Source organism: Coregonus lavaretus, assembly GCF_964263955.1.
Source record: "Coregonus lavaretus genome assembly, chromosome: 8".
Taxonomy (NCBI): Eukaryota; Metazoa; Chordata; class Actinopteri; order Salmoniformes; family Salmonidae; genus Coregonus; species Coregonus lavaretus.
In genome coordinates, this window is record NC_139995.1 from 14145985 (window position 1) to 14172618 (window position 26634).

A 26634-nucleotide genomic window follows, 5' to 3' on the forward strand; every position below is an offset into this window, starting at 1 on the left:
GGAGGATGCATGACTTGACCATTGCCTCCCGAGCCCGTTGGGGAGTTGCAGCGATAAGACAAGGGGCTAAAATACATTTAAAAAAGGAATCCCCTCATCTTCCAGCCCACCTCCCCTGCTTTACCTATAGAACTGTCACTGTTGACTTGCTGTCTCTGGTGTCCTCCTGTCTAGGGGCCCGAGGGCCAGAAGTTTTTTTCAGGAAAACCTCCTGGCCTCCAGTCTCTGAGTGTGTTAGTGGATTTTTCTCATTGGACTGCTACTTCCTCTGCCCTGCCACGCTGGTTATATCTGGTGTGTGTGGGGTGGCACAGGCCTGGCAGAATGTGTGTGTGTGTGCACGCGCCATTTCATACCATGAATTCTGTCTGAAAAACATTGATCTGGTATATTTGATTCCTCTTGTGTTACTATTTTATTTGTATTATTGAAAAGCATTTCACGGTAAAGTCTACACCAGTTGTATTCGGCCCATGTGACATAACATTTCACACACCTTTCATCCATCTTCCAGACCTCTCACATCTCCCTTTCATTGGCTAACTCTAGTTCTCTCAAAATCTCCCCTCTGTGTGTGATTGGCTAGCTGAGTTTTCTGTGTGTGTGATGTCAGCTGTAGACAAGCACACAGATGTGTGTTGTATGTGTGTTCTGTTAGATAATGTCATGGCCTTCTCTCCTCTGTTGCCTGGGAGACAGGGACAGTTCTGTGTTTTGGTTTGGCCTTCTGTGTGAGCTGTAGCCTGTAAGAAATGTGAAAGGAAGGAAGGATGGAAGGAGGAAGGGATCGGGTGAGGAGGGGGAGGAAGATTCAGATTGGTGTTACTGTATCCAGCAGAGAACAAACAACACACACACACAACACACACACACACACACACACACTGGTGCTTCAGAGGAGCATAGCAGCCAGTTTTGGTTAAGCTTAAGGGTTTGTTGACTTTGGCTGGTGTAGGCGGGTCAGAGCACGAGCTGTTTATTCAGGCTTTATCCAGGCTGGGCACAGATGGATGTATGTGAGAGAGAGAGAGACAGGGGAACAGGGAAATGTCCGTGATGGACGAGAGGTGTGGAGGAAGTGTCCGTGATGGAGGAGAGGTGTGGAGGAAGTGTGTGTGTGTGACTGTAGCAGTGCTACCACAGAGGGACAAGGCTGGTCTCAACGTTATAAAGGTTACAGTCTCTGGCACCAGAAAAATCTGCTAATGCAGCTGAATCTGAGAGAAAAGGAGGGAAGGGGGAAAGAAAGAGGGAGAGATACAGTACAGAGTAGGCGAGAGAGGGGTGTCAGCATAAAAGGTCCTGGCGACTGTCTGGCAGAGAGAGAGAGAGAGAGAGAGAGAGAGAGAGAGAGAGAGAGAGAGAGAGAGAGAGAGAGAGAGAGAGAGAGAGAGAGAGAGAGAGAGAGAGAGAGAGAGAGAGAGAGAGAGAGAGAGAGAGAGAGAGAGAGAGAGAGAGAGAGAAAGAATCGTTGACAGAGGCATCAGTGTTTCCCTCATTCCTAACAGCCCCCCTGAGTTTCAGGTACTACAGTGGGATTCTCCAGCTCTGACCACAGCACGGCTCAGGGAAGTACCACACCACCCCATAGTGTTCTGTCTCTATAGGGGAAGGGGTTCTGCAGAACCCAAATGGAACAAGAGGGAGAGAGAGAAAGGAAGACAAATAGAGAGGAGGGAAGTAGAGAGAGAGAGGTTATATGAGTTGTGCTGGGAAAAGTCCAGTTGTTCAGTAGAGCCTGTAGGGGAAGTGAGGTTCAGTACAGTAATGTTACAGTGCGGTGTGGCTCTGTAAGGGAAGTGACTCTTTAGACAGAGTGCTTGTTTGACAAGGAGGAGATTCCTTATGCTGGCTGGGGGAGTTTAGAGCTCAGCGCCTCAGGGAGGATTGACTGTGTGGAGATTCAAGTTTAAAAGTTTATTCGCCAAGTACACAGGAAACAACAGGTGTAATACGAGACAGTGAAATTCTTACCTTGAGCGCTCTTTCCCAACAATGCAGTGTTAATAATAGAAAATGTAATAAAAAATAAAAGAATAAAAACCACACAATAACTATAATGAGAGTTAAAGAACACAAGAATGCAAGTATATACAGGTCAGTACCAGTACCTTATTCAATGTGCAGGGTTACTGGAGCTGTTGAGATGGGTTTATACATAAAAAGTGACTGGTAGTAGGAATATATAAACACTTATGGTAATAAACTAATGGTAATACAATGCCTTCGGAAAGTATTCAACCCCTTGACTTTTTCCACATTTTGTTATGTTACAGCCTTATTCTAAAATTGATTAAATTGTTTTTTTCCCCCCTCATCAATCTACACACAATGGCACGTTGTGTTTGCTAATCCAAGTTTATCATTTTAAAAGGCTAATTGATCATTAGAAAACCCTTTTGCAAGTATGTTAGCACAGCTGAAAACTGTTGTGCTGATTAAAGAAGCAATAAAACTGGCCTTCTTGAGACTAGTTGAGTATCTGGAGCATCAGCAATTGTGGGTTCGAGTACAGGCTCAAAATGGCCAGAAACAGAGAATTTTCTTCTGAAACTCGTCAGTCTATTCTTGTTCTGAGAAATGAAGGCTATTCCATGCGAGAAATTGCCAAGAAACGGAAGATCTCGTACAACGCTGTGTACTACTCCCTTCACAGAACAGCGCAAACTGGCTCTAACCAGAATAGAAAGAGGAGTGGGAGGCCCCGGTGCACAACTGAGCAAGAGGACAAATACATTAGTGTGTCTAGTTTGAGAAACAGACGCCTCACAGGTCCTCAACTGGCAGCTTCATTAAATAGTACCCGCAAAACACCAGTCTCAACGTCAACAGTGAAGAGGCGACTCCGGGATGCTGACCTTCTAGGCAGAGCTGCAAAGAAAAAGCCATATCTCAGACTGGCCAATAAAAATAAAAGATTAAGATGGGCAGTCTGAGATATGGCTTTTTCTTTGCAGCTCTGCCTAGAAGGTCAGCATCCCGGAGTCGCCTCTTCACTGTTGACATTGAGACTGGTGTTTTGCGGGCACTATTTAATGAAGCTGCCTTTAACTTCCTGAGTGATGTCTTGAGATGTTGCTTCAATATATCCACATAATTTTCCTTCCTCGTGATGACATCTATTTTGTGAAGTGCACCAGTCCCTCCTGCAGCAAAGCACCCCCACAGCATGATGCTGCCACCCCCATGCTTCACGGTTGGGATGGTGTTCTTCGGCTTGCAAGCAACCCCCTTTTTCCTCCAAACATAACGATGGTCATTATGGCCAAACAGTTCTATTTTTGTTTCATCAGACCAGAGGACATTTCTCCAAAAAGTATGATCTTTGTCCCCATGTGCAGTTGCAAACCGTAGTCTGGCTTTTTTATGGCGGTTTTGGAGCTGTTGCTTCTTCCTTGCTGAGCGGCCTTTCAGGTTATGTCGATATAGGACTCGTTTTACTGTGGATATAGATACTTTTGTACCTGTTTCCTCCAGCATCTTCACAAGGTCCTTTGCTGTTGTTCTGGGATTGATTTGCACTTTTCGCACCAAAGTACGTTCACCTCTAGGAGACAGAACACGTCTCCTTCCTGAGCGGTATGATGGCTGCGTGGTCCCATGGTGTTTAAACTTGCGTACTATTGTTTGTACAGTTGAACGTGGTACTTTCAGGCGTTTGGAAATTGCTCCCAAGGATGAACCAGACTTGTGGAGGTCTACCATTTTTTTTCTGAGGTCTTGGCTGATTTCTTTAGATTTTCCCATGATGTCAAGCAAAGAGGCATTGAGTTTGAAGGTAGGCCTTGAAATACATCTACAGGTACACCTCCAATTGACCCAAATGATGTCAATTAGCCTATCAGAAGCTTCTAAAGCCATGCCATCAATTTCTGTAATTTTCCAAGCTGTTTAAAGGCACAGTCAACTTAGTGTATGTAAACTTCTGACCCACTGGAATTGTAATACAGTGAATTATAAGTGAAATAATCTGTCTGTAAACAATTGTTGGAAAAATTACTTGTGTCATGCACAAAGTAGATGTCCTAACCGACTTGCCAAAACTATAGTTTGTTAACAAGAAATTTGTGGAGTGGTTGAAAAATGAGTTTTAATGACTCCAACCTAAGTGTATGTAAACTTCCGACTTCAACTGTATGTGTGTGTGTGTGTGTGTGTGTGTGTGTGTGTGTGTGTGTGTGTGTGTGCGTGTGTGTGTGTGTGTGTGTGTATGTGCGGCAGGTGATATAGTGGCTAAGAGCGTTTGGCCAGTAACCAAAAGGTGTGCATGTGCCTTTGGTGTCTGTTGTCCCAACAGTTTTTAATACCAGTCATTTTCCGTCACGGATGAGAGGGAATGTTTACTCTTTCAGAGAAACGGAAAGTAGAAGAGTGCTGACTCTCTCTCTTTCTCTCTTTTCAGTTTGATGGCTTTTCCCTGCTTTCTTTTCCCTGAGGGGATTTCCAACTGTCAATGTCTCTACTGTAGAGAGCATTTGGAAACTCCAGCTCTGTCTTTGAAGTTTGATTCATTTGTTAGATATGGGTGTTTTCAGGTAAATCCTGTGAGAAAATGGAATCTCCTGCTTTACTGCCGTACTGTCCTACCTGCAGAGGGGGAGAGAGAGGGAGGGAGTGGGTAAGGGAGGATGGAGGGACTGGGAGAGAGGGGGAGGGAGGAGAGGGAGAGGGGGAGAAGTAAAGAGAGGGAAGAAGTGTCTGGGTCAGTGTGAGGTTAATCAATTGTTCTGCTCAAACCAATCAGGCTTCTCGCTTCAGCACTTGGGCTCCGTCCTCATTGTAGATAGAGGACATCGACTACATCATCAGCTGTCTGCAAACACTGCTGTTTCTCTCTCTCTTCCTCATCTCCTCCCCTCCTCTCTCCCTCACATCACCTCTCATCTCCTCTCTCCCCCTCCCTTCCTCTCGCCTATGCCATAGATTTTCCCCCTGCGTCTAGTCTTGTGAGACAATGCTCAAGGAGCCGGAAAATCTCAGCTCATCTCTGCATCTGTAACCCGAGACGCCCTGTGTGTGTGTGACCAAGGCTGGGCCAGGCGATACAGAGAGGAGGAGGGAGGAGGAAGGGATGGGGGTGTTTGTGATGGCCAGAGGAGGGTACAGATAGTCTGCATCCTGCCCAGATTAGCAGGAGGGCAGACTGAGACGTGGGACAGACAGACAGACAGACGGACGGACAAACAGTCAGACAGACGGACGGCTGGGTGATGGTGGCAGGAGGAAAATATGTTTACTGTGCTCCTCTGGGTAGGGAGTAGTCTCCTCTGGGTAGGGGGTAGTCTCCTCTGGGTAGGGAGTAGTCTCCTCTGGGTAGGGGGTAGTCTCCTCTGGGTAGGGGGTAGTCTCCTCTGGGTAGGGGGTAGTCTCCTCTGGGTAGGGGGTAGTCTCCTCTGGGTAGGGAGTAGTCTCCTCTGGGTAGGGGGTAGTCTCTTTCACAGCAAGCAAGACTATGGGGTAGAAGAGGGGAGTATAGCGGGAAGGGTAGTGGGTAGTGAGTAAAATAACAAAGGTCATAGGGTTCGGAAGTGAGGGGGGTAAGGGGTTCACGGGGGTGGGAGGTGAATTTCTAGGGGTACGTGGGTAAAGGGGTAGAGGGAAGGCGGCGAGGCGAGAGGGTGGTATGGTAAACTCAGTATGGGTTCGACGGCAGAGGGGTTTAGACAGTAATGACCCTAATGCTGATGGGAGGGTCGGGGGTTTACTCACTAATAGTCCTAACGTGTGTTCTGGGGGTCTTACCAGGACCTCATGGGGGTCTTCGGGGGGCTTTAAGTCCTCTAATCCACTCTGAGCCTGTTTGGGGCATTTAATTGCGTCCCTCTCTGAGCTGCAGAGACACAGAGGCTGTCACGTTCATCTGCGTTCAGCCCTGTTCAGCTGTGTTCTTCTTCAGGCTGAAGTCTTTATTCTCTTCTTAACGTGGCTTTAGCCTGCACTCCCAGCTGGTCTCTTCATCAACATGCCGTGTGAGTGCAGTGTGTATACAGTCTGTGTGAACATTATCAGACGGTACATTATCCTGCCCTGTTGACAGCAGTATATCAGGGGCAGGAAGAGGAGGAACAGACAGACGCCCAGGCAGTTTTCCATCCAACTGTGCTCTAACACCTACATGGCATCTATCTATCAGACAGGATTCACCCTCCTGCTGCTCTGTCTCTGAGTCTGTTCACAGGCCAGGGTTGTTCACCTATTAGACCTATAAATCACATCAACACTCATACAAACAGGCTTCAACTGATCCTTATTATGGGAAGATTAGTCAATCAGTGCAGCACCTAGCTCAGCCCTACCCTGGTGAACGAGTAGAGTAAGGTTCTGTCTGACGTGAGTGGGACAGATAGGGTGTCACTAAACCTAAGGGGTGAGATGTGAAGAGGAAGACAGGATGGGAGAGTCTCCTCCGAAAATGCATTTCCTCTCTCTGAGTGTTTGGGTTGGCTCTCTCGCTATCTCTTTCGCTCTCTCTCTATTGCTCTCTCTCTCTCTGACCTCTATTTCCATCTACACAGAATCTCTTTCCCAGGCATCTCCCTCCGATAAGCAAGGCATCCCACCCTGTACCTCACACTCACGGTCAGGCTCCTCCAGAAAGGTTACGTTGCCTTGGTTACAGTGCTTCTGTGTAGCTGTCTGTGTGTAGCTTCTGATTGTTTACCCTTCTTTTTGTTTTAATGGGAGAGCAGGCTGTAGCTTACCCAACACAGTTCAATCTCTTCCTTTCCTCTTCTCCTTTCCTCATGACCTCAGATCTGAAAACATTCAGCAGTGACAGTCTTTTCTATGTGTACTGTGTTGATTTTGTTGGCATCATGCACTCTCCCATCTCTATCTGTGAGATTTTAGCTCTTTGGCACCATCTAGTGACATCTGTCATAGAGCGTCACTGTACTTAAAGGGATAGTTCACCTCAAAATCATTGCCATTTATAAAGCACACAGAGAGCAGCCTCTAGGTGGAGCCACATGAACATGTTTCTCAGGCAGAACTCTGAACTGAACACTGGAGAACATTAGCAGATTTGTCTGAAATATGGTGAAAATGCACATGTTGGAGACCTGAATTATTTAATCTTTTTCATCATTAGTCCCCCTAGAAATTTGTATGCGTGTGTTGTCGTGGTTAGATGTTGTTACATGTGTGTTGTGTTGGAAAACGTCCCCTGACCTTGAATCACTCCTCTGCTCTGAGAGAGAGGTCTCTGCCTGCTGGCTACATGACTAGTATGTGATTCGTCAATAGACTCACACACACAGAGAGAAGTGCACTCACAGACTCTGTCACAGTTACAGTAGTTACAGTAGGCCACACAAAGACAAATGGTCAAACAATGAATGAGGAGATTTGATTAAACTGGCCAAGGTTATACCGGGCTATGGTCCGTCACGTGACCGGGCAAGCCGTTGAGGGAGGCGCGCCTTGCTCAAATTGAACAGTTAAAACTAGAATTTTCAAATTAGTTTTAATTGGGAAGGCAGATAAAGCATTATTTGTATTTTTTTAAACAATCACTTTTGCATGTGAAAACACAGAATCCTACTCATTACTCTCCACGTCAGTGGAGGCTGCTGAGGGGAGGACGGCTCATAATAACGGCTGGAACGGAGTCAAAATAATGGCATCAAACACATGGAAACCATGTATTTGATACCATTCCACTTATTCCACTCCAGCAATTAACACGAGCCTGTCCTCCCCAATTAAGGTGCCACCAACCTCCTGTGCTCCATGTGCTTTCCTACGTACTTTTGTTTTGAGTCGACTTCGCCGTCGGCCAGAATGGGGCACCTGGCTAAAGCCTGGGAGCCCGGTTCCAAAACAAATACAATCTGTTTTCACCTGGTGCAAACTACGCCGCCTGGGCCAGATTAATCGAATCCCCTCAGTTCCAAGGACAATGCATTATCATTTCTGCTCTCTAATTGGTGCCCTGTGTGTGGACCCAGTCATTGATTGGTCTGTTTGTGTGTCCGTCAGACTGCAACTACACCTGTCACCAGGAGTGTGAGGGGCGGGTCCAGCTGGACTGCAACCAGAGAGACAGCAACCCACAGGAAACTCCATCTCCCAGAAGACACTGCTCCACGCCTCCTCAGTACAAGGTGAGACAGACCTGGAGCTAAATCAATTAGGTGTATACTGTGTAGTGGGGGTAGTTGTAGGTCACAAGCTGTTTGACAGGCTGCTGCTGGTCATGTTGGATGTGAAGCACTTGAGCTGATGACACAGAAAGTCAATGCATCAGACGAGGACACACACACACATTTGTTTTACAATCCTTGTGGGGACCAAACAATTGATTCCCATTCAAAATCCTATTTTCCCTAACCCCTAACCCTTAACCTCTAACCCTAAATTGTAACACTAATTGTAACCCTAGCCCTAATCCTAACACCTAAGCCTTTTTCCTTGTGGGGACCAGCGAAATGTCCCACTTGTCCGAATTTTCCTTGTTTTACTATCCTTGTGAGGATTTCTGGTCCCCACAAGGTTAGTAAAACCAAACGCACGCACGCACGCACGCACACACACACACACACACACACACACACATGAGACAGACATAACATCCACTCAATCACTATAGATTTTCTTCATTGATCCACTATTCTTGTGAGCGTGGAGCAGTGCTCTGCATGGTCAGGAGATTACCCTCTGCTCGTAAGCCTATTGTTTGTTTATCCAGTCTATAAATCTATCAGACCTACGCAGAAACAGAGTGCTTCTTTTTCTTTATTCTTCCGGATAGTCACCATTTGAAGTTTTGGGGATTTTCAAGTCCCTCAGTCAAGCACCTGATTCCTTTTTTTGTTGAAGCTGGGCTAAAGCGTTTGGGAATAGTTTTTTCCTTTCGTCTACATCATCATTGCTATATATTTGTCTCTCATACTGGCTGTTCCTCTCTCAGTTATAGGGTTAGTGTTTTAGTGTTTGGGATGGGATGGGATTTTCACTGGATTCATTTTGTTGAGTCTGAGGTTGTTATGTAACTAATAGGACTCCTCCTGAGGCTGTGTTTTCCTTTTCACACTTTCAGACCCCCACTCTACTCTCTCTCTCTCTCTCTCTCTCTCTCTCTCTCTCTCTCTCTCTCTCTCTCTCTCTCTCTCTTTCTCTTTCTCTCTCTCTCTCTCTCTCTCTCTCTCTCTCTCTCTCTCTCTCTCTCTCTCTCACTCTCACTCTCTCTCTCTCTCTCCCTCTCTCTCTCGCTCTCTCGCTCTCTCGCTCTCTCGCTTTCTCATCCTCTCATCTCTCTCCCTCATTCGCTTATTCATTCATTTATTGGATGATTTGGAGACAAGATGTTCTCTGAGAACATATTTCATGCCTCTCACATCTGTAACTCGACTCTCCCCCTCTGTCTACTCCTTCCCCCTACTCCCCCCTTCCCCTCCTGTTTCCCCTCCTACCCCCTCTGTAAGGGCTGTCAACAGCGGTAGCGTCAGTCCTCATATCCTCAGACCCCAGTCTCTCTGCCTAGGGGTCCGTATGCTCAGTCATTAGCCTAGCCGTAGCCTTACGCCAGCCTGGCTGTGCTGTCTCTGTGAGTCTGGGAGCAGAGCACCCCTCCTCACCCACAGAGCTACTTCAAACATGACCAGCCTTCTGTCTGACCTGTCACAGAACGCATCTACTGTGTGTGTATGTGTTGCTGTGCCCTTTGTGTCAGTCTCTCAGCGTGTGTATTCTCTTTGTGTTTATATAGCCTCTCTTTGGAGGACAGACACTGTGCTTTAGCAAGCAAGCTGCTTTAGCTAACTGTGTGTATTATAGTGGCTGTTGGTCACATGATGAAGGCTGTTGGTCAGATGATTAGGGCTATGCTCTTGGTTAAATTGTTGGCATAGAATTAGGAATTAGAATCATAGAATGGACATGAACCTTCTTATGATGGTCCAAAGGTCAGCCATGTTGGTCAGGGAGTTGGTCAACCATGGTTTGCCAGTGCTGTGATAATAAGATATTGTGTAAAACAATGAATGGGAAGGATTTATCTGCACTGTATGTGTGTTAGCTAGCTAACCAGCCAGTTTTAGAGGAATGATGATTCCATTAATTGTTCTAATTAACTGCAAATAAACCCACATTCAAATCAAACAATATAGTCAATCCACAGCATAAACCAGTATAAACTGTATTTATAATTATATGACAATATTTTAGGTTTACTATTTGTATTTGTATTTGTATTTGTATTTATTATGGATCCCCATTAGCTGCTGCCAAGGCAGTTCATACAATTTTAAAAACATTATAATACATTCACAGATTTCACAACACACTGTGTGCCCTCAGGCCCCTACTCCACCACTACCACATATCTACAATACAAAATCCATGTGTACGTGTGTGTGTATGCATGTGTCTGTGCTTATGTTTGTGTTGCTTCACAGTTCCCACTGTTCCATAAGTTGTATTTTTATCTGTTTTTTAAATACAATTTTACTGCTTGCATCAGTTACTTAATGTGGAATAGAGTTCCATATAGTCATGGCTCTATGTAGTACTGTGCACCTCCCATAGTCTGTTCTGGACTTGGGGACTGTGAAAAGACCTCTGGTGGCATGTCTTGTGGGGTATGCATAGGTGTCCAAGCTGTACGCCAGAAGTTCAAACAGACAGCTCGGTGCATGTCAATACCTCTCATAAATACAAGTAGTGATGAAGTCAATCTCTCAACCACTTTAAGCCAGGAGAGTTTAACATGCATATTATTAATGTTTGCTCTCAGTGTACTTCCAAGGGCCAGCCGTGATGCCCTGTTCTGAGCCAATTGCAATTTTCCTAAATCCCTTTTTGTGGCACCTGAACACACGACTGAACAGTAGTCCTGGTGTGACAAAATTAGGGCCTGTAGGACCTGCCTTGTTGATAGTGCTGTTAAGAAGGTAGAGCAGCCCTTCATTATGGACAGACTTCTCCCCATCTTAGCTACTGTTGTATCAATTATGTTTTGACCATGACAGTTAACAATCCAGGGATACTCCAAGCAGTTTAGTCACCTCAACGTGCTCAATTTACACATGATTTATTACAAGATTTAGTTGAGGTTTAGGGTTTAGTGAATGATTTGTCCCAAATGCAATGCTTTTAGTTTTAGAAATATTTAGGACTAACTTATTCCTTGCCACCCACTCTGAAACTAACTGCAGCTCTTTGTTAAGTGTTGCAGTTATTTCAGTCGCTGTAGTAGCTGACGTGTATAGTGTTGAGTCATCCGCATACATAGACACACTGGCTTTACTCAAATAACTATAATTCCATTACACCATTTCTGATGCATAACATGCCTTACTTTTTATTTTCCTGCATAAGTAAAAGCAGGAAATGTATCACCTATGCCTCTACTGCCATTCATTCCAACTAGACTGGTTTTGGATTTCTCCCTGACCAAGATGGCTGCCATTTCCGCCATATTAAGGAACGTTGAGGGTTTATGACATAGCCCCTCTAGTAATTTAATAAGATCTCTATGGTTGTTGGCCTCTGTGAGTACAGATACATTAGATGTTTGTCTTCCTTCACTGCCTACTACATGGAAGCACATACGCACCCGAACACAAGACATGCGCACACACTCACACAGACACCAGAAAAGGCTTTCTCACAATCCTGCTTTCGTGCTAGCAGACTCAGATCTTGTTGATTAGCTATTGAGGTCATAAATATTTGCAGGTGTTCACACACGCACACGCACACGCGCACGCAAATACACACTCATGCACACATGCTGTATGAAGTATAACTGTATCTCTCTATCAAATGAATATCTCTGAGGGTGTCTGTGTGAGCGTGTGTAAGTCTGGGTCTGCGTGTTTCTGTTGTGATACTGGCACCTATGCTCTCAAAGCCCACACACTCTGCACTGCCTAGAGTGGGCCAGATAACACACACATACAACACACACACACACACACAATGTAATCTGCTCCCACACATGCCACGTGTGGGAGAGAAAGAAAGAGCGAATGAGAGAAATAGAGTGACAGAATGTCAATGGGGTGACCTTACAAACGTCACTAGAGTGAAAAAATAGACTCCTTATCCAAGTGTGGTGCTCATGTAGTATACGTGTAATGTGCTAAAGTGAGAGGGTGTACAGTGAGCTGAGGCCTGCATTGGAGGGCCAGTTGATTATCTCTGTAACCTGGAGTCATGTTAAACTCTTGTCTGGTGTGCAGGCTGCCCAGTGTCTTGGCCTCCAGTCTGACTCAGAGGCTGAAATGGTCATCACGGCTGGAGGAGTACACTATTACTGTACCGGAGACCTGATGAGAGGTGACGGCTCACATCTCAAGGCCCTTCTCCCTTTTCTACTCTATACTCTCTCTCTCTTCCCTCTTTCTCTTTCCCTCCCTCTTTCTCTCACTCTTTTGTGCTTACACTAGCAGAGATCGATCCCCTTTTCGCCAATACCTCCACATGCTCATTGTGTCTCATTAAGTGAAACTGGAACCTAGTAAGGGTTGGCTGGGCTTTATCGACTCTGGTTTAGTGGGGGGAGGGGGGCTGAGAAAGGTAGGGGTTTGGGGGGCTGAGATGGGATGGGGGCATGGTCTGTCAATGAGCTCCTCTCAACCTCCCCACCACCCACTGTTCCCCTCTGTCCCGCTCTGTCCCCATCCGTCTCCCTCCACAGTGATGATGGTAATGGTGTTGAGGGCTGTCTCTGCAGGTAGACTAATCTGTCATCAGCTGATACTGACATGGAGAGAGACAGAGCGCTCTCTGTTTGTCTGTGGTTACCACTGGAGAGAGACAGACACCTCTCCCAACAATCTTTCAGAATCTAATCAACCTCTGACAGGGGGGATGGCTTGAGGAGATGGACAGGCTCCATCTCTTTAATGGAGGATCTGTCTCCTCTGACTGAACAGCCTCCCTCTCTTTGACAGACTGACAGAGTCCACCTGATCAGACGTCTGTCAATCTTATGTTTTAATGATTAATCTGCTGTATGCCTTGAGTTGGTTGTGATTTAGAGATAGCTAGATATTGTTCTCTGACTTACACGCACACGCATGCACGCACGCACTCACTCATACACACGCATACGTACACACACACACACACACACCGTATACACACACGTACACACACAACATTATTTGGTAGTCCATCTCTGTTTTGACAGGGGCATTAGCTGGACCCTGTTCATATGGTCAAGACCAGGGCCAGAGGGCAGAGGGGACAGGTCGGGGGTCAACAAAAGGTTAAAGGTCATCTTCATCACTGACCCCTGGGGGATACTCACATGACCTCCACACTTGGTTTCTCCTGAAACCCACAGACAATAGTACCCATGTTTACAATTCCTCTTTATGGAACTAGACATGAATTTCTCTGAGATTTCTGTTCTTGATCATTACCAGGGCTTGACTTGGAATTAAATAGGTGCCGGTACTCATTTTGGGTGCCGGTACTGTTTATATTTAGGTACAGGAACTCCACAATAATGTTGAGCTAATATTCGATAAGAGGTGCATGAACTCAAGCAGTAGAACCTATACTCAGTTCCGGTATGTTTCTGAGCATGTTTATAAGAGTGTACGCATAATGCAGTTATAATACAGTAGTAAACAGAAGGGTAAAATGATCAGTACTCTGCTCTTTTCTGGGTCATTATAAATCTGGAGGTTTTTCTCATGCACCAGGAGCAGTATAGGCAGCGCTAAGGCACAGCACAGCAGCCATGTTACTGAGTGGCTTCCTGCTTATGCATATCAGGTGTTATGAGCTGTTAGACCGCATCTCTCTCTCTCTCTCTCTTAGAGGATGTGGCTGGGCTGAGCTGGGTGCTGTTGCTTGCAGGAAGAGAGAGAATGGAGGGGAGGGGGAGTGAGGGGAGGGTGTTTTTGTAGCTCCGCAGAAAGCTCATAGGCAGATAAGACTCAACCACAGATGGTTGAGCAAGGCTGCGAGAGAGAGAGAGAGAGAGAGAGAGAGAGAGAGAGAGAGAGAGAGAGAGAGAGAGAGAGAGAGAGAGAGAGAGAGAGAGAGAGAGAGAGAGAGAGAGAGAGAGAGAGAGAGAGAGAGAGAGAGAGAGAGAGAGAGAGAGAGAGAGAGAGAGAGAGAGAGAGAGAGAGAGAGAGAGAGAGCAAAACGAACGCAGGAGAGCGAGCGAGTGGGAGGTGCAGCGCAAAGGCTTCTCTGTCAGTCCGTGAAGCTAAGAGGAGAAGAGGAGAAACCTCCGGATGTCAGAAGCCTGCAGCAGCCGAGGTCTCTTCCCCAAGAACCAAGGACTACAGCACAGGGCCACTGCAGCCTGGAACCACTGACCTGAACTACAGCTACCGGAGTGTTTCTGTGTGTGAGAGAGTGAGAGCCTGTCAGAGTAATTGATGTGTGTCTGTATGGGTAAGCAGCAGTAGCCTGCTGAAGTAATTTGTGTGTGTGTGTGTGTGAACCCATTCACAGTTCTTATTAGCTGATCAGCACACAGCTGTAGGGCAGGAGGGGGTTGAAGGGGCAGTGTGTGCATGTGTGTGTGAGGCATTCTCAGGTGAGCAGGGTTAACCGGAGACCAGACTGCAATCGGAGGCTAAGCTGTGATACTCCGACTCTGTGACACCAACGTGTGTGTACAGTATGAGTGTGTGTGATATCGGGGTCAGAGCACACACGACAGGAGGAAGTGACACATCTCTACTTGCGCTCTCTGATTTCCTGAAGCCTCTCCGGTGGCACGAGGGGCGCTGATAGGACCCGAATCTGAGCTGACCTCACCCCTACTCACCTCTCTCCTCACCCGATTCTGGAGTCAAAGCTTATCTGGATACCTACAGACACAAGACTGTGGATGTTCGGCAGTGGATGTTTGGAATTGAGAGCCACACTTGGACTGTGAGCTGTGCGTGTGTCCCTATACTGACCTACTGAGGTGACTGTGACTGACTGTGGAAGCATAGTGGATGTGAAGAGCTCTGGGACTGTGAGCATTGTGCACAGTGAGTGTGGCTGAATGCCTCTACAGACAGAGTATTTCCCCCTTGGGGACAATCAGGTTTCCTTCTGCTGCTCTGCTGGGTGTTAATAGGCAGCCGAGGGCTCAAATTGAACCCCTTAAATGACGGGCAGCAACAGCATAAGCAGCGGCTACTGCAGTCTGGACGAGGAGGGCGAAGACTTCACCTTCTTCACCGCAAAGACCTCCTTCTTCCGCCAGCCCAAAAAGCTGGTTAAGGTACAACAGAGATAAAAAGATGTAGGGAGGGGAGGGAGGAAGGGGAGGAGGGGTATGTTTCTCTTGATGCTGTGTCAGTTTTGATGCCTGAAAAAGGAGAAGCGTTGAGTTAAGAGGAAGTGTGTGCTCTACAGACTATCAGTAACATTTCAACTAATTATCTACTAACCCTAACCCTTATCCTAACCTTAACACTTATCCTAACCCTAAAGTTAACCCTAACCCTAGCCCTAAACCTAACCGTAATCTTAGCAAGCAGTTGCTTATCAACAGATAGTTTGTTGATAGTATGACCATCTGTAGAGCATCTTCAGATAGACTATCTGGACTATCCAAATAAAGTGTGACCGTTTGTGTTTTACTGTGTGTGTGTGTGTGTGTGTGTGTGTGCGTGTGAATGTGTGTGTGACAGAGAGGTGTGCCTTCATTCCATCTGTCATAGCATCGATCCGCTATCCATGCAGCCTTCCTTGTAGAAGCTAGCCCCTCTAGGACACTTCTTCATGGCTTAAAACGCTAAAGACTGTATAGCAGCAATATGGTAATGGATCCATCGACAGCTCTCGCATGTCCCTGTTTCCGTAGTAACAGGGAAGTTAGTTACATAGTTACACACATCCATTGTTCAGTGTGAGTTTTACTATAGGTCTCTCTCTCTGTCGTTCTCACTCTCTTCCACATTCTTTTTTTTCTCTTAGCATATTTCAACTGGTCAATGTAACCATAGCAACGGCAGATCTCACTGATTCTGCTTTGAGATTAGAACTCCACAGGAGTGTGCGCACACACACACACACACACACTTTCAATGTTACACAGCAGTGGTGATGACATTTTTGGAGCTTGTTTGTCAGTTCATATGAATAGTAAGCAGTTGTATAACATAGTACTGCAACGGTGTAGGTGTAAAGTTACAGAATAATAGGTACTACATGTTTATGCAGAACACACCTCCACACCACTCTCACACCGCCACTGGGAGATTGTTCATAAGGCTTTTAATGGGCAACATGACCTTCTCTCTCACACGCTCGCACACACACACAGGAAGGTGTAGGAAGGAAATGTTTGCTGATTAGGACAGAGGGCATAGAGATGCTGTTGTTTTACAATCACACTTACAGACACTTATACACAGACACTTACACACAGACACTTACCACAGACAACTACACATAGACACTTACACACAGACACTTACACACATACACTTACACACAGACACAGACACTTACACACAGACACTTACACAAAGACACTTACACACAGACACAGACACTTACACACAGACACTTACACACAGACACAGACACCTACACACAGACACCTACACACAGACACCTACACAAAGACACTTACACACAGACACAGACACTTACACACAGACACTTACACACAGACACAGACACCTACACACAGACACCTACACACAGACACCTACACACAGACACCTACACACAGACACCTACACACAGACACTTACACACAGACACTTACACACAGACACAGACACCTACACCTACACACAGACACTTACACACAGACACAGACACTTACACACAGACACTTACATTTACATTTTTACATTTTAGTCATTTAGCAGACGCTATTATCCAGAGCGACTTACAGTTAGTGAGTGCATACATTTTCATACTTACACACAGACACTTACACACAGACACAGACACTTACACACAGACACTTACACACAGGCCTTTGTCAGTGTGATCTCAATACCTGCACTGCCTCTGCTCGCTGGTTTGGAAAGAGCACCATATTTAAATAATTCAGCCCCAGCCCTGTGTCTGTGTCTGTCTGTTTGTGGAGTTTGGGTTGCCAGACATGCAAATATATGGAAGCCACAGTTTGCCTGTACTCTCTGATACAATCTACTAGGGTGTGTGTCAGTTTACTCTTCTTGTTGTCTACAATGGCGCCAGCCACAGATCTAAAATCAGCTTAGAATCAGCTCTCCAAACCCTAACCTTGACCATAATGGGGGAAACCCTACACCAGGGTCTAGGGGCATGTTCTTCCTACTCCCCAGCCCTACTCCATCAACTTAACGGACGTGGCAGTTTCACTGCTACGGATTCCAGCTTTAATGACCTCTGAACTGGAAGCACTTTGCAGAAGAAACACAGAAGGAATGACACCAATGCAGACCCACGTAAACAGACACACACACATTTACATGCATTCAAAAACTCTCTCTCTCTCACTCACTCAAACTCTGTCTCACTCACACTTGCTGAGCGTTAAAGCTGGTTGGCTTATCTGGAGCAAAAGGCTCATCTCTGGAAATAATTCATAAAGAAAAGAGGACCTCTAATCTCCCCCTCCCGTCCTGATGAGCATGTGCATCAGTGTGTGTGTGGTTACTGCTGTGGAGTGCTCCCTTGCTCTGAACGGAGCTTTGATGTCGTGGAAATGAATGAATGAATAAATGAATGAATAAAATCACCAGTGTTTATAATTAATGCCACACACACACGTAGACGTGTGTGCTTGTGTGTGTGTCCGTCCCTCCCTCCCTCCCTCCCTCCCTCCCTCCCTCCCTCCCTCCCTTTCTCACTCAGTCACTCGCTCACTCCCTCATGTCATCTCCACTGCTCATTATCCTAGCAGCACTCTACTATCGCATCTGTGACAGCTCATCTACAGGAGTTCATTTGGCTATCAGAAACTTGGGGAGCTAAGTGTGTCTCCTCTCCTGTGTGCCTCCTTTACTGGAGCAGTCTGCTCAGGGCTCAATGGTTTTGTAGACCACCATTATACCAGCCCAGATCAATTTCAGAGAGATAGTTGCATAGAATTGTACATCGGTTTCATTCTCTGTGATGTCTGTATGGCAGTTTTGTGGGAAAATAAGTACTCTACAGGCTCACTCTAGATCGTAATGGCCGCAACGGTGCGTGACACCAGGGTGTTCTGTTACCTGATCACGTCCCACGACCATGTGCCACCAACAGGAAGTGGGTTTTGTGTTGCCGTGGTAACGATGACGTGTAGAACTGAAGTACTTTGCTTTTTTATTTTAAAAAATAATAAAAAATGTCTGCTCAGCCAACATGCCCACACTCTCTATGTATGTAATGTATACAATAGCTATGTATTTATACTATGATCCTCCCATTATATGGAATGCCCACCGCCTTCATATGTTATGTCTGCTAAAATGTTTTACTTGGTTCTTCAATGATAGACGGAACAGATAAGGTTAACTTTGAAGACCAACAAAATCCAACTTATCACATGGAATTTGCAGTGGCCCCCATGATGGGGGAAAAAAGCATATGGTTCTCGAACACTTAAAGAGATTGTCAGCTAGAGTAAAATTTTTAAAAATGAGAAATTGAACATTTAAAGAGGAGCTGGGTTGGAGAGGCCTATGCTGCCACCTATTGTAGTAACAACAGAGGTCTAGGCATTCTGATAAATAAGAATACAAAATGTTCTGTTATATCCCAGCACTTGGACCAAGAAGGCCATTTTCTGATGATGAATTACACATTGCTGTCATTGTATCAGGGGCAAATCTGGTGTTTTAGATAGAATTCAAGCTATATTAGATCAAATCCAGACAGGAACTATTATTCTAACAGGTGACGTAAATTAATAAATAAGGCACATTTAGGGAGCCTCCAAAGAGGCTGAACATGTTTATCTCTACAGTTGATTTACAGGACACCTGGAGATTATTATTCCCAACTACAAAAGACTATTCCTTTTTTTCTCAAAGTAAGAGAAGCTATTCAAGAATGGACTACTTTTTAAAAAATTATGCACTCAACTAAGAAATTCATGATATAGTGATATCGGATCATTACACCAATAGAAAATACATTTAGCAACAGAATTTGGAGAATGAACAGAGCGCATCTTCTGGACCTGAAATGTATTAAATACGTAAATGAAAAAATTTAAACTTTTATAATTACAAATGTAGAAATAGAGGACAGAGAAAAAAACCTGATGTAATTTGGGATGCCTTTAAGGCATACATTAGGGGGATGATAATCTCATACACAACAAAAGTTAAATCTGATTTAGAAATGTTTATGAAAGAAAAATAAATAAATCACTATCTTAGAAAAAGAAAAGAGATTAGAGTAATTAGAAATAACAATGCGATTAATTACAAGTTTAAAAGTTTCTATGGAAATGTATATAAATCTGAATTAAACAACAGTTGGACGGATCCTATAGCCTTCTTAGACTCAACAACTCTGAAGCAATTATCAGCAGACAAAAAACAATCACTAAAAACAGAGATCACCCAAGAAGATATATTAGATACTGTTAAAACATTTGCACGGAGAAAAGCACCAGGAATGGATGGCTTTCCCATAGAATTCTATTCAACATTTTGGGACAAAGTAGCCCCCCTATTTACACAAATGACAACACACGTCACTCAATTCAGTACTTCCTAATTCCATGTATCAAACAGTTATTTCAGTTATATTAAAACCAAGAAAATCTGGAGGATCCCCTGCTCATTATAGACCCATAAGTTTAATAAATTGTGACAATAAAATAATAACAAAGCTCATAAGCAATAGAATGGCATAAGTCTTACTAGACTTGATACTGTACATATCAATCAAACAGGGTTTATTAAAAATAGACACTTACAAACAAATACAAGAACATGTTTAAATGTAATACAATACGCAAAAAAACAAGAAATAGATTTATCAATAACAGCTGTTGATGTCTTGAATGGCCTTTTCTATTCAAAACTTTGGAAGCTTTTCAACTTTCCAGCTGAAATAATAAATGTTATACAAATGTTGAATAAATGTCCTAAAGCAAAAATATACACATCTGATGAAATTGCTTTAGAAAGGGGCACAAGACAGGGATGTCCCTTCTCCCCCCTCCTGTTTGCACTGGCAATTGAACCATTTGAAGAAAGAATTAGACAGGACTCAAATGTAACAGGTATCAGTATTGGTAGACATGAATATAAACTTGTAAATTATCTCCTGATATACCTGACCAATATTGAAAACTCAATGCCCCCTTTGCTAAAAATATTTTCAGAATACAAAAAAATCTCAGGATATAAAATTAACGTGGAAAAAACCGAAATAATGGCAATAGGAAAAATAAAAGAAATAACTCATGATCTACAGCAATCCTTTAAATGGACCACAAACAATATGACATACTTAGGATGCTTAATAAGTGACAACAAACAACACATATATAAAGATCACTTTATTACATTACTCAACAATATGAAAGCAGATCTAATTAAATGGAAGAATCTTCCCATAACTCTTACAGGTAGAATAAACCTCTTTAGAATGGCATGGCTGCCAAAGTTTTTGTATTTATTTTCGGTAATACTAATTACCCCACCGAAGACACAAAAAAGTATGCTCGATCATAACAGACTTTATATGGGCAAATAATATTCATAGAATAAAAAGGAAAGTTTTACATCTTCCTAAGTCTGAGGGTGGTTTTAACCTTCCAGACTTTGAACTTTATCAACTCGCCACCCAAGGCTTTTACTTGCGACATATAGTTAAATGCACTAAAGAGGAACAATGGGTACATATTGAAGATGTGCATGCTCATCCCCAGAATCTTTATACTTGTCTATTTTCAAAGGATAAAGCTAAGAACATTAACAACTTCATAGTTAAGAACACTATAACAATATGGAAGAAAATGAAACGTATTCTACAAGAACCCATATCCCTTCCTAAAAACAATCCTTGGATAGCTTTTCAGAATTCACTGATAAATTGGTCTACATGGAAAACTAAAGGCATAGAAACCGTAAATGACTTAGTAACAGGAAATACATTTATTTCCATGACAGAATGAAAAAGTAATTTTGGACTGACCAATGTACAGTATGTAGATAGTTTCAAATACATGCAACATAAAAGTTACGTATCGTGACATTTCGGTTTGAAATCTTTTCCCTTGAGGGAAAAGGATGTTCATATTATAGGGAAGATATACAAAACCTTGCAGAGAGCATATCCAACTGACCACCTCTTAGAAAAAAATATAAACTATTGGAACCAAGACTTAAAAAGAACTGATGTTGGCACAAGATGTAGGGAAAGTTTGAGCATAACTAAGAAAATTACAGTTAATTAAAATGTATGCTTAATCCAGTGTAAGCTAATGTATAGAATGTATTATACAAGAGGCAAAATTATCATTCTACAGCACAACAGCAGAGTAATGTCTTAAGTGTAAAACTAATAATGACTCAATAGTCCATGCTTTCTGGGAATGCTATAAAGTCCGGAAGTTGTGGGCGGAGCTAGAAAGTTGGCTGTCAGAAGTATTACAATGTAAACGTACTTTTAATCTGTCTGTCTGCATATTTCAAGACATGGCATATGGGGGTGTAATGAGATACACGATGGGTTGGCCGATTCTCTTCTCAATCAATCATCTTGAAAAAATGTATTCTAAAAACCAAAAACGTATCCTAAAAACAATCAATCCGCCATCATTAACACGATGGAAAAATCAAGTCCGTGGTCTACGGAGAGAAACAAAATGGTTAAGTTTCAGGCCATGTGACGGAAAGTGATGTGGGCGCTGGAGATGGGGGTGTGTGTTACTGGGTCTGGGCAGGTGTGATGTGGTTGATGTTTGTATGATGTTGTCATTTGTATGTGTATGTTTTGTATTGTTTATCAAACATATTTTTTTAAAGTAAAAAAAAAGAACTGACGTTCTGAGACGTAGTCTGAGATGAGGGTGCAGCTCAGGTTAGGGTTAGGTAGTCAAGTATCAGGACACACACGCCCACAGACATCCATTAAAGTTCTATTTCTGAAAAAATATTGACACTAATGTGCTGGAACCTTCTGTAGGCTGGTATCTGAGAGTGAGCCACGGAGTACCCAGGCGAATATGAGTCATCACCTTTTACAGTGGGGAATGTTTAGTAAATGTTGAATGTTAAGCTGTTTTGTTTGTTGCGTAAGCTACAGTAAAAGGCCTGAATCTGTTTGTAATGTTTCTGGGGTAGCACTGCAGCCTCAGATGACACTGGCCGTGTCCGAATACCCATACTAACGTACTACATACTTAAACTGCATACTATTTAGCACATACCGTTTAGCAGAAAGTATGCAGTATGCCACGGCTGCATCGCAGTAGCGGCTCCTGACTGGCTGAGTAGGTGGGAGGGGGTCGAGTGCGGGTGGATCTTTCCAAATTCAACAGACATGCATATCATTAACCAGCCTGATAATAGCTCATTTCTAATTCGATTAATTTCTTTAAACTCTGAATAGAAATGGAGTTATAGGCCTACTCAGGCTGGTTATAGTCAGACTATTACATACAACCTATAGCGTAGCCCATATAGCCCATCTATCCTAATTAAAAAGGACTGAAGACAGAAACAGATAATTTGGTTCCATTTCAACATATTTATTAGTGAAACCAAAGTGCTTTAACATATATCAATTAAATCAAATAGCTTAGTACACATACCAAAACTTTTCAAATGCTCAGATCAAAAGGCTATTGCACAGAAAAAACGTGGACAGTCGGTGCATCAAATTCAGAACCGCTGGACAGCAACATAATAAACTAAAGCACTGATAATTGGGAATGAGATCAGAATGACTGCTAAGGCTTGATCCATAAATTAAATAATGAAATACGTAGCCTAGCAACAAAACTAAAACAATCCATATTTTCAAATCAAAAGGCCTGATTAGCATGACATCAATAACGCAGCCACATCCCGAGTCCCCGGTGCCGACACGTTCAGAAATCAAAAGATGGTTTAGTATTTAGTTTAAAAGCTCTGACGAAGGCCAAGAGAACAATAAACACTTTTCAATGAGAAAACAGAAATCCACTTTGGGTTTAAAAAAAAGGACTTCTGTTTTCAAAGATGTAGCCTACGATGCAATACTCGTGGTCATTTTAAGGAGAACAAAAACGATTTAGCCAACATTTGAACACCACTGCAGAAGCTTCACTATTTGGCGTCTTCCCAATTAAGTAGCCTGGTTTTGTTGTTTGGCTACTTGAAGAGAACTAGGGCCTATCACTCGCAGCCAGCCCACCCTTCCAATGCTTTGTGGAAAAGTGTACATTGAATTCTACTAGATGAAGAGCCAAAATGAGTATAACATCGTGGCATTTAAACCATACTCGATTTTCGAAAATTCACATACTATAAAACATAATATTTTCGTATACTGAGAATGTGTCATGCGCGATTGCATTGTTTCCAGCTATTTGTTGATTTCGGTAGTGCGTCCCCGTATCTAATTGATCAGCTGTTGTCAAAGCTGAAATGAGTATGACATCGGGCATTTAAAGTGTACTTTATTTTCAAAATGTCGCATACTATTAAACTTTTCTTTTTTCGCATGCTTAAACCACCTACTATTTAGGAGGCAAGTATGGGTATTCTGACATGGCCACTGTATTTCTCAATTGAGGGTTCTAGAAAGTTCCCTAGCTGTGTGAAGTGTCCCCTGCTGCTCTGTGCTGTGTCTGTCTGAGCAGGAAGTATGTTTGAGGTCTTCTCTGTGCCTCTTGTAAAGCTAACCCCAATGCCGCTCAGACAGTTAAGGTCAGACAGTTGCCCATTTAAAACAATGCAGGGATTGCGTGTTTGTATTTGTGTGTGTGTGTGTGAGCGTCCACTTGTGTGTGTTGAGGGCTGAGAGCGTCTGCTCCACCGTCCGCTGTGACATCACCCGGAGTGATCACATGACCTTCCCTGTCTGATCCTGTCAAAGTGAGAGCAACAACAACCTCCAATGTGTGAGCCATGTCATGTGCACTTTCCCTGGCTGTGGATGTCTGTGTTTGGGATCCCTGGGTGTGGGTCTGGGTTTGGGTCTGCTGGTTTACTTTATCTGGGCCTGAGCTCTGTGTGGGTGTGGTGGGCCATGGACCAGGCAGGGGTGAAGGGTTCAGTATTGTCCTACTATTCTATGGCCTCTGACCACTCTCTCTCTCACTTCTAGAGGAATACACAGAGGGGAGGGAGGGAGAGAACTATATTTAGCAGTTAGGAAACATCAAGCCACAAACACAGGAATTCCTGAGAGACTTGCTAGTTTTCAAGAACTAAGAACTAATGAAGGAGTATTTTTCAACTCTGACCCTGGAATCTTGACCCCCGCCCCCAACACACACATTCATCCAAGCACATCTGTATTCACACCAGTGTAGGCCTATGTGCAGGGCCGGATTACCGTCGGGATATGAACACATTATCATAAATACTTTTTTTTTTAGAATTGCAGGACATTTATTTTAAAACTGCACAAATGTATCTCAGCCTCATGGCAAAATGTGTAGAATAGCAGGAAATTAGCTTTAAAACTGCTAAATGTTCTCTCATCCTCATGGCAAAATCAAATCAAATGTTATTTGTCACATGCGCCAAATACAACAGGTGTAGACTTTACCGTGAAATGCTTACTTACGAGCCCTTTACCAACAATGAGTTAAAAAGGAAGAACATATTAGCAAATAAGAAAACAATTGTAAAAAAAAATTACAATAACGAGGCTATATACAAGGAGTACCGGTACCGAGTCAATGTGCAGGGGTACAAGGTAGTTTAGATAATTGAGGTAATAAGTACATAGATAATAAACAGAGTAACAGCAGCGTATGTAAAGAGTGTGAATGTGTGAGTGTGTGTGTGTGTGTGGCGTCAATATACATGCGTGTGTGTGTGTTTTGTGTGTGTGAGCATATGTAATATGTGGCTGTGTGTGTGTTGGAGTGTCAGTGTAGTATTTATGAGTAGAGTCTAGTGAGTGTGCATAGAGCCAGTGCAAGAATGTCAGTGCAAAAAATCTATAATAAATAAGGGGGGTCGATGCAAATAGTCCGGGTAGCCATTTGATTAACTGTTCAGAAGTCAAATAGCTTGGGGGTAGAAGCTATTCAGGAGAATTTTGGTCCCAGACTTGGCACTCCGGTACCGCTTGCCATGTGGTAGCAGAGAGAACAGTCTATGACTTGGGTGGCTGGAGTCTTTGACAATTTTTAGGGCCTTTGTCTGACACCGCCTGGTATAGAGGTCCTGGATGGCAGGGAGCTCGGCCCCAGTGATGTACTGGGCCGTACACCCTACCCTCTGTAGCGCCTTGTGGTCGGATGCCAAGCAATTGCCATACCAAGCGGTGATGCAGCCAGTCAAGATGTTTGCAATGGTGCAGCTGTAGAACTTTTAAGGATCTGAGGACCGTGCCAAATCTTTTCAGCCTCCTGAGAGGGAAGAGGCGTTGTCGTGCCCTCTTCACGACTGTGTTGGTGTGTTTGGATTAGGGTTGAATGGAGGGAACCCGGTTACCGAGATTTACTGGGATTTACCGCCCAAAACCACTCAATTTTCCCTGGATAAATAACTGCGAGAAACTGGTAAATTATAATAAATGATTTATATGAACAGCATGTCCTGAAATGGAACTGTTAAATTATATGCCATGTCTAAATCTGGCTTCTCTACGGCTTCTGCATGATGAATCATCAATGCTCAGGGTGGGGACAGACAGCCCATTTCAGTATGGAGCGCAGTTCACAATGCATGTAGACCTATCATGTCATCATGGTAACTTTTTTTATTGTGACAGGTAGGCCTACATTTGCTGCAGCATAGCCTATACTACAGTAATATAAAGACTGAATGCATGTCTAATTTACCCATCTCCATCTGGCTTTCGGGGGTCACCTTGTTTTTTAATTGTAAAGATTATAATTTTTAAATTGCAGCTGCAGAGTTTTAAAACAGCCTATTACTCGAATATTGTTGCTTTAAATCAGTGTTTGCGAGAGCACTCTCTCGCAGTCTTTCGCAGTCTTTCTCTCTCTCCATCAACTCCATTGACTATTCGAAGAGGGACAAGCTTTTTCTTGCTGAATGTTATATACAGCAGCCAATAGAACTCACTGGTAGTTTGAAAGAAGAGCGAACGTGCGATGGCGTTAGGCTATAGCAGTTGTTTATTCAGACCCATAACCATTCAATCTTCCTGAAGAGAAGTGAAAGCCTTCTGCATCTAATTCTAGTCCTATATTATTCAAGGATGTCATTAGAATGGCGAAGATAAGGACAACAAAACTTATTTCATTTAACTGTTGAAAGCGAGGAAGGAATGAACCAACAATAGAGAGAGAAAGAGGAGGTAGGCTAATAACATTAGGGGAAATATTATGAAAGGTATATATGTGTCAGCCTACTAATTATACAAATAGGTCCTATTATATTTCAAAATTAAAATCAAATTCGATAGCCTATACTTGTAACTTTGTAGGCCGTATGTGCTGCACCAGAATCACATGTTCTCTTCTGCTTTATCGTGGTTTGAACGATGTACGTAATTCCAGTCCATATAGTATACAGTAATACAGTTCACACTCAAGAAGATTAGCCTACTGTAGCTAGTTTCATTTATTTACTCATATAGCTAGCT

At 43.6% G+C, this 26634-nt stretch overlaps 1 protein-coding gene across 1 annotated transcript in view; it reads left to right on the plus strand.

Moving 5' to 3' along the window:
• LOC311133634 (ras association domain-containing protein 5-like) overlaps nt 1–26634 on the plus strand; it is a gene marked incomplete at its 5' end in the record, with an annotated part of 60679 nt that overhangs the window by 27756 nt on the left and 6289 nt on the right. The window contains one exon of the mRNA XM_084167156.1: nt 7981–8105. Coding sequence (XP_084023282.1) covers nt 7981–8105 — 125 coding nt within the window. The remainder of the gene's footprint in view (nt 1–7980; nt 8106–26634) is intronic.